Source organism: Glycine max, chromosome 2 (assembly GCF_000004515.6).
Source record: "Glycine max cultivar Williams 82 chromosome 2, Glycine_max_v4.0, whole genome shotgun sequence".
Taxonomy (NCBI): Eukaryota; Viridiplantae; Streptophyta; class Magnoliopsida; order Fabales; family Fabaceae; genus Glycine; species Glycine max.
The window spans coordinates 2963480-2972775 of record NC_016089.4 but is presented as its reverse complement, the minus strand read 5'-3'; the positions used below and the strand labels follow the sequence as shown (position 1 = coordinate 2972775).

Below are 9296 nucleotides of genomic sequence, written 5' to 3'. Positions count from 1 at the left end.
CTTTCACGGCATCCTCTGGAAGATTGTCTTCATATGGTGCAGCCTTGTAATTCATCCAGCATCCTGTGGGCGAGAATAGAAATTGCAATAAGATTAGCATCTTTAGCCTTTTTCGTTTCAGGAGAAATATTTTCTTGAAGAAGTTCCATCTTAGGTTGCCAACTTAATGCATCCAGATGTATTGTTGAATCTTAATTTCTAGCTAATTCATCTGAATAGATGGGCCATATTTTCCTTCAAAAAAGAATTCGTGGTCAAATGCTAGCTGATCCGCAAATTGGAAAAAAGTCATGAGTGATGTTTTTTCCAAAACGATCTTCACCACTCTATGACTTTAATCAAAAAGAATAAATTAACCATAACGGTCATGATTAGTGATTGAAAATAAATATTTTCATTAAAAAATTATAAGATAGACTTCGTGGTTAAAGAAAAAAAAAATCATGGGTTCAAAATCTTTTCACTAATATTCTAACAAAACCAAATAACTAACATTGGTCAATAAAAAAAACATGTTTCTTCCCCAAAAGAGAAAGTCAAATGAATATATTGGTTCTTACAAAAACGTGATCCATTCTCTTTGTTCGTCAATTTCGTGCAACATTGAATCGAAATGCCAAATATTTGGTTTCACAATGGAAGAGCAATCTTCCTCTAGTATGCGATAAACGAATATAAATTCTTATAAAAACGTGATACATTCTTTTTGTACGTCAATCTCGTGCAACACCGAAAAGAAACGCCAAAAACTTGATTTTACAATGGAAGAGCAATCTTCCTCTAATTTGCCATTTTGCATGAAGAAAATAATTAACAAGAGTAAAGAAAAGGAAGGAAGAAATATATTGGTTCAAAGTAAGGATGCAAGGTATATAAGGAGAGACATTTGATGTTATGAGGACATAAAAATAAAGATAACATTTGTTATTTGAATGAACAAATCTTAAGAAGAACCATGAAAACAAAGTAAAAAGAAAGTAAAGTTTTTTAATATTATAGAAGTATTTGGAGATACTTTCGTTTGAGGGAGAGTTTGTTCACTCTCAAATTGATTGAAGAATATTTCTCTTGTGGCTTGAGAGGAAGAATTGTAGAGTTCCAAGCTAAAAGATAAGGTGCATGCATATTCTGAATTGAATTTTTATCATTAAGGTTTAGGTGACTTAAATGCAAAGTGAAATATTACATTTTACTAGAAGAGAATTAGTAAAAAATATAAAACAAATAAAGAGAAAGTGTGTGAGAAGAGAGATTCTGAAACAAAGTCACTTGTTGAGAGATATAGAGTATTATTATTTCTAATAACCATTGACTGAGGTACTTGAGTTTGTATAATAATATACTATTCATGGTGAGTTACAATATTGTAACTGATAGTGAAAATATTTTTGAGACAGTTCCTTGAAAGTAGACAAAAGATGCCGAATCACGTTAAATATTTGTCTGTTATTATTTTTCTTACGATGTAATATTTGTTATATTCTCATGATCTTTGTAAGTTTGGATAATTTTATTTGAGGGAACATTGATTATCCAACAAAGGAAATCATGAGTCATCTATCTATCATTGTATAAGATTTTGTTGATCCCCAAAGGCCAAAGGAGCATCCAAATTTTGAGGAAATCAAGGAATTGAGACTTGGTGAAGCTGCGGATTGAAATTGCTGAGGGTATGAGGGCGAGTATGAAATTTTTTTTTTCAAATTCGGATATGGGGACAAATACTCTATCTAGACTTTACCAGTTGTCATCTTCAGTTGTAGTATGCTCAGTTATCTATTAACCGAGAGACAAGTCTTTTCATGTCCAAACAAACAAAGACAATATTAAAGGTTGTAATGAACTGTTTAAATTAGCGAAACATGTTTGACAGCAAGACTTAAACACTAAGCTTATTGTATCCAGAACAAACCACAATAGTGATGAATAATTAATTCCTGTAAGAGTTGAAATCTCTGTTGTATTCCAATAATATGAACTCCTTCCCATTTAAACAACAGACGAGCTTTAAAGAGATGGTTTCTAATGCCACATCCACAATATGAACACCTTCCCGTTTGAATGAAAGAAAATATTTTCTTCAGATCTTTCTATAGGAACTGAACTTAGGATGAGAGTTGTTGAAAAAAAACATATAAATACTTTTATTTCCTACAACTACAGCTCATTAAGCCCACTGAGATGCTAGAATTTAGAGCCCAATTCACATCTTAATTTCCTTGATGAGAAAAACTTGTATGGGGTCATATTTGTAGCCCACAAAAATCTGCCTATCAAACTAATCTATAAATACCACAGTATTCCAACATCATATCACATTGATTTAATGATCTGCCTATCATATTTGTAGTCCACAAAAATCTGCCTATATATCAAAGTAATACATCTTTATTCCCATATGCTTCCCTTTTTTGCACATGACTAGCCAATATACATTTTCATCGGGTTGTTAAGTTTCTCTTTCAATTAGCATTCCAAATCCGTATCATGCTAAGGTTGCTTTATGCCTATGATTCCTATGCTTTGCTTTTTTACCAGTTCATTGGTTTTAAGGCTAGCCTTAGACATTCTGTCAATAGTACTCCTTCTTTAACCAAAATCCTATGGGCTTTGAGTCTTCCACCACATGCTTTATTAACACAATATTCGTAAAAATCACAGAGCTAGCATATCTGATGCATCTCTGTACAAATCACAAGGAAACTATTGATTATACATACTAACAATATATATGGGGAATGAATACCTCAGCAAAATATTTCATTAAGAGTAATGCAGAGTAAATACGTAGCAGTAAATTTACATAAACAAAAATGCATAGTTTCGTACCCAATCAAGCATGAATGAGTTAATATGCCCCTACATGGTGTTTGTAATTTGTAAAAACTTGGATTTAAACTTAAAGTAGGTCAAACCTAAAGTATTTAAACTTGAACTAGGTAAGACCATTAGATAGTGATAAAAAAAAAACTAGGTCAAACCTAAAAATCTAACAGCTCAAAGTTGGATATTTATTAAAATGTATTTTCCCATTTCAATAAATGAGTTTTTTATTTCCAGAACTCACTGCAAGTTCTAAATGGTATTAGTGGCCAAACAATTATTTAGGGGTAATTTTTTTCTTCTAAATTATCAAATGGGAGTAACTTTTAAATAAATACACATAAAAGAGTAAGTTGTAGGGTATTTTATAACTTTTGAGTTCAACATCGTAAAACTTTACAGCTCTTTTTTTTTTTATATTGAAGTCGTAAAAAATTTCAAGACTTCTTAATTTTTTTTAATATGATTTTGAAGTCATAAATAATTTTATTTAAATTAATATTTTTATATATTATTTTATTTAATATTTTTATATTTTTGTATATTATTTTTTTTATATTTTTTATGTGTTTTTATTTAATATATTATTTTTTTATTTTTTTATTTTATTTAATATTTTCTATAATTTTTCTCATGTTAAATTTTCCCCCCTAATTTTAGTACATTCCAACAGGTTCTACTTTAAAGTCGTACATATAATCACAATTTCATTAATTTCATTTTATTAGTGCTTCATTTATAGAAAATATATTAAATAAAATAACATAGAAATATAGAAAATATTAAATAAAAACATTAAATATTAAATAAAACAATATAGAAAATATTAAATAAAATTACAACTAAAAATATTAATTTAAATAAAAATATACAACTTTGTATATTGTTTTTAATTTTATTTAATATTTTCTATATTTTTGTATATTGTTTTGTTTAATATTTTTATATTTTTGTATATTGTTTTGTTTAATATTTTTATATTTTTGTATTTTTATTTAATATTTTTTATATTATTTTATATAATATATTTTCTATAAATGAAACAATAATAAAATGAAGTTGTGTCTATATGTACAATTTTAAAGTTGAACTCGTTGGAATGTGCTATAATTAGAAGAAAAAAAATTCCTTAACATGAGAGAAAAAATATAAAAAATATTAAATAAAATAAGACTAAAACTAAAAAAATTAATTTAAATAAAATTATTTACGACTTCAAAATCTTTTAAAAAAATTAAATAGTAAATTTTTAGTAGAAAAGACAAAAAAAAAATAAAAAAACAAAAGTCATAAAATGATTTACGACTTTGAACTCAAAAATCATAAAATGTTCTTGCGACTTATTTTTTTCTCAATATTTATTTAAAATTTATCCTCATTTAGAACAAAAAATTACCTCTTAAAGGTCGTTTCCCGGTATTAGTAGAACATTGCTTCTTGCCCTTCTCTATTCAATCTTCTTGGGCTGACTTGGAAGGATGTGTTTCTAAAACATTTGAACAAATCTTGTTTCTTTGGACTATATAATTTCTTCAAGAGTGCGTTGTGTTGACATGATGAGAATAATAGAGAAAAGATATTTGAATTAAAATAAAATATAAAAGACATAATTTTTTTTTCTATTTCTCTCCTTCTCCCTCAATATAACCAAACACACTCTAAGTGAGACCATCACCTTTGCATATCTCCCCTCAACCGTCATCGAGCTGGATTAGAGCCCCAGCATGAATAGAGACAAAAGAGAATCAAATAAAATAATAAGTCCAATTTGCAAGTTTATCCAAACTTATTCCTATAGCTATTTAGTTCTCAAAAAGCTGACTAAATAAAATAAAAGAGATTTTTCAATATTTTTTAATTAAATACGATAACATTATTGTGAATGAATTTCAAATCAGTAAAAAAAAAAAACTTTGTCGACGAAGTTATTTATTAATTATTCCATGAGTTTCATGCTTACATTTTAAAGCATTTTGTTTTGCTTCTGTTGGAAAAATATTTTTCTGCAACTTTTTTATGATAAAAGATATACATTTATATTTTCTGTAACTGCTGACTAGAGTATTTTTTTTCTTTTCCAATTCTCTGTTGTGATGTTAGTAGCATCAAAGAGTTACACATTAGATTAATGAAATCGTGGAGGAAAGGAAATCACGAAATTGAAAACGTGGGTGCTCGAAGAATCTTTCAAGATTTAGTTAGACTTAGAAAAATCATTTTAAAAAGAGAAACTACTGTACGTAATGAATAATGATTGATTGAAAAGCAAAGTAGGAGTGTAGGAGAATTCGAGAATAGTGGGGTCCCTGAAAAGCACCAATAGTTATAATCAAAGTAATTAAATCAGTTGGGGCGACGTGATGTGAGAAAAAGATAATTTAGAAAAATGGAGTGTGTTGGAGTAATTAAGTGTCGTAAACATCAGCAAAAGTCCTATCAATTCAAATAAACCAGATGGGTGTATGAGAAATGAAAAGAAGCATATCAAAGGAAATTAAAGTCCAAGTCACAGAAAATGGTGGGTGTAGGAGTGAGTGTATCCGCAGCAATGGTTGCAACTCTTTTCTTGGAAGTGGGATTGAACACTCTAATCAAAGCAGCAAACACCAATGGAATGAGTAATTTTGTTTTCATTGTCTACTCAAACTTCTTGGCTCTCTTCTTCCTTATACCCTCCACCTTCCTCTACCACAGGTGTGTACCCTTTTTATCTGGGTTAACTAAAAAAGGTTAGCTTCCTTTCACAAACTTTCTTGTCATTCCTTGACTCTTAAAAAATCACAGGAAAAGAGCTCCTCCCCCAATTCCAAGCTCAATTCTCTGGAGAATTTTTCTTCTTTGTTGCCTCAGGTATGAACAATGCTAGCTGCAGAGATTAGGAAATATTAAGTTACTCCAAGAGTGAGTTTAAAATATTATTCTTCATTCTTATTATTCATTTTTTTATAATCTATTAATTAAAATTAATTATTTTATTTCAACCATTAGATTTTTAAAAAATAAATAGTGATGATAAAAAAATGATTTTAAGAGAGTTACTCCAAATTTAACTTTAAAAGAATTAGTTCTTATTTTTATCATTTATTTTTCTTGAAATGCAATTATTAACATTAATTACTTATTATAATTATTAAATTTTAAGAAAAAAAATTGATTATGAAAAAGTTAGATGCATTTTTTTGAAGTGATTTTGGTATTATTCGTCCAAAGAGAATTGATTTTTTATTTTGATAATCTATATTGACTTTCATGTAAATTTCTATTGCAAGAATTATTATTTTTATGTGCAACTCCAATTTTATGTGCATCTAATTAAGTTTTATTTTTGGGTTTGATTATTTGGGTAACCTTGAGCTAGCTGTGCAGTACTGCAGTGCAGACGTTGACGTACACTGGGATCGCATATAGCTCTCCCACACTAAACTCCGCTATGTCGGACCTTGTCCCTGCTTTTACCTTCATATTTGCCATTATTTCCAGGTTTGTCCTCTTCCTCCTTTCAACCATGTTGATGTGACTGAATAAAAACAAATTTTCAATCACTTGATTTAATGGGCTCTGCACATTTTTTTATTTAACAAATGATGTTTTTATATTTATTTGTGAAAATATAAAATAAAATTAAAAAGTATTTATCAGACCAATTAACAAAGCAAAATTTAATCTTCAGTAAGCATATGCCATGGCAATACATGGCTACATGCACTTTTGGAGGATAAATGTCCGGGTGTTATCGCTAATAATCATGACTCCGGAGAAATATATATATATATATATATATATATATATATATATATATATATATATATACATATATATATACTTGTAAGTTGGAAGAGGTGATTGGTTTATAAGAAGTAATTTTTTTTATAAGAGCTTAATGTTGATATATCGTAAGTATTACAAATTTACGTTTTTAATTAATTGGAAATATAAGAGATACCACTTTTAAAGCAAAAGTTAAATTTTAAATCAATTATCTACGTATAGCTTTTTATATTTTCAACGAATTAGAAATTGTCTCAAATAGTATTTTTAAAATAATTATTATAAAAATTAATAATCTTATGATAATTTTTTATATATAGCAAGCGATTGGATCAACTAATGATGAGTTGAGTTTATTTACATAAAATCTAATGTTCGAGAGTAAGTCAGACTTTTTAATACAAATCATCAGTAAAATAAATAATCTAGATTTGCACCAATATCATGGATTAAAAAAATACACAATGTGAAAAATATTTATAATATTAGTGTATACTAATTAAATTCTTGAAATAATTATTATATAAGTTAACAATTTTTAATTATATGACATTTCATTACACTCTGTGTGGAACAATTAATTTCTTATTATAACTAAATTACCCTACTCCATCTTCTTTGATCCTTGTGCAATAATACGAAAATTAAAATAAAATAAATATAGTGGAGTGAATATTATAATGTGCTCTTTCAGGATGGAAAATCTGAATCTGAAACTGCGTAGCAGCCATGCAAAAATTATTGGCACAGTGATCTCGATTGCAGGGGCATTGATAATCACTTTATACAAAGGAATGCCATTGACTGGCAGTTCTATGAGAAACTTAGTATTGGGTGGAAGTGAAGCTTACCTCTCAGTGCAATTAGATTGGATAATTGGTGGTTTTCTTCTTGCAACATCTAGCTTGTGCCTTTCAGTTTTGTTTATTGTTCAGGTAAAACTAACCATTCTAAATTCAACATGCACCCAGCAAGCAGTCTTTGCAGTTTAATGTTTAGTTTTTATCTTACTTTGAAAAATGATAATTTTTTAATCAATGGAAGAGTTTTTTTTTTTTTAAATGATTATTTTCCCCAAAATTAACATTTCCCAAACATGTAAAAATCTTTTATGTGCTTTTCCAGACTTGGATTATCAAGGACTATCCTGAAGAGTTAGTGGTAACAACCATTTGTTGCAGCCCGGTGGTAATCCTATCTACCATAGTAGCTCTCTTTGCAGAGGCCAATCCAAGAGCTTGGATACTCAAATCTAATAAAGAGTTGATAGCTGTATTTTATTCAGTTAAGCATAAACTTTAGTATGACTTGGGAGAACCTGGTTTTACACTCGTACATATCAATTATTTCATCAATCCATATTATTTTTTTGTGTCTCTCTTTTACATCAAATTACATTATTACATATCTCACTTTCTCTTTCTCCCTTTTTCTCTCCAGGTGTCATCGAAATATTAAGTATCCATGAATTATTTTACTTATTTTTGTGGTAATATATTTGTAGGCAATATTTGTTGTATCAATGCGGAGTGTTGTATACACATGGGCAATGCGAAAGAAGGGACCCGTTTATGTAGCTATGTTTAGCCCTTTGGGAATGGTCATTGCAATTGGAATGGGGGTAATATTTCTGGGAGAGAGTCTGTATCTTGGAAGGTAAATACATCTACTTAAGAACAGAACATTTGTGGAAAAAACATTAATTGCTGTTAAACATTGTGTTTAATTTTGGGTGCAGTATGATTGGAGCTGCTACAATAGGTATTGGATTTTATGCTGTGATGTGGGCTCAGGCTCAAGATGAAAAACTGGTAAATGAGAAGAATGAAAACCATGATTTTGTCACATCTTCTTCAGCTCCTCTTTTGTCTACCTAAAACAAGGATTGCCAATGCCAGTTAACCAGTTGTAATTGTAAACCATTTTGTAACAAACTTAATTGTATGCAGCTCTCTTAGATAGGATTATATATAATCTCAAAATATGTACTTTGATTATTACAGTGAATACAGAATACTGAAGAGCCAATGCTCCTTTTTTTCTCTTTCTATTCTTTGAAACCCAACTGGGAACAACGGGATCATCTTGTTTCTTGAATTTTAGAGTCAGTGTCTGCGAAATCTCATCACTCGAATGATAGGCTGCGAAACCTCTTCTCAACTTTGGCTTAAACTCGAACTGTTCTTTGCTTCACGAACTCGAGCAAAAACAAAATCAGCAAAAAAGATACAATTCAAGAACAAAATGAAAACAGGTTCGATCAATGATTATACTGAGTATATGTCAAGTGTGAAGAAAATTGTTGATATGTTAGCTGCGGTTGGGCCACCTATTAAGCATGTTTGATTTGGAGTTGTAAAATTACATTTAAAATAAAAGTAATTTTTCTCAACGGATCAGAATTCTTATTTTTATGTTCATTTTGATTTTATTCGTTGGATTTACATTTGAGATAAAAGTAAGATATTATAATATTTGTTTCTTTATTTGTGTTTGGGAAAATTATTCAAACTCCCTTATACTTGTATAGATAGTAATTTTAATTCTTATTTCTGTGACACATGGCATGCTAGACTTGATCATGTTTTTTTCCGGAATATTAATATATCTCTTGTACTAAGCAAGTGTAATATCTTTGCAAAGATAAATAAAGAGCATGTTTATGAATACTGTGGTATTTGCAAATCACACAAGATAGCATTTGA

The 9296-nt window shown here is 28.9% G+C and overlaps 1 protein-coding gene across 2 annotated transcripts; it reads left to right on the top strand.

Moving 5' to 3' along the window:
• Positions 1–5203: 5203 nt before the first annotated feature.
• LOC100793168 (WAT1-related protein At3g28050) lies at positions 5204–8639 on the top strand. Of its 2 annotated transcripts, XM_003519765.5 has the most exons (7): positions 5204–5517; positions 5608–5673; positions 6190–6303; positions 7286–7526; positions 7717–7875; positions 8096–8247; positions 8330–8639. In XM_003519765.5, exons 1-7 carry the CDS (start codon positions 5339–5341, stop codon positions 8466–8468), a joined length of 1050 nt encoding a protein of 349 aa, XP_003519813.1. In that variant the 5' UTR covers positions 5204–5338; the 3' UTR covers positions 8469–8639. The 2 variants fall into 2 exon arrangements, with proteins under 2 accessions (XP_003519813.1, XP_040866337.1); XM_041010403.1 differs by lacking the exon at positions 7717–7875 and having other exon boundaries at positions 5211–5517.
• Positions 8640–9296: the final 657 nt, after the last annotated feature.

What these genes read in the sequence shown, in the direction of transcription:
- LOC100793168 (XM_003519765.5), top strand. Translation starts at nt 5,339, where the DNA reads ATGGTGGGTGTAGGAGTGAGTGTATCCGCAGCAATGGTTGCAACTCTT. An exon ending in ATATTTGCCATTATTTCCAG is followed by an intron (nt 6,304 to 7,285) that starts GTTTGTCCTCTT and finishes GTGCTCTTTCAG; the next exon opens with GATGGAAAATCTGAATCTGA. An exon ending in CAGTTTTGTTTATTGTTCAG is followed by an intron (nt 7,527 to 7,716) that starts GTAAAACTAACC and finishes GTGCTTTTCCAG; the next exon opens with ACTTGGATTATCAAGGACTA.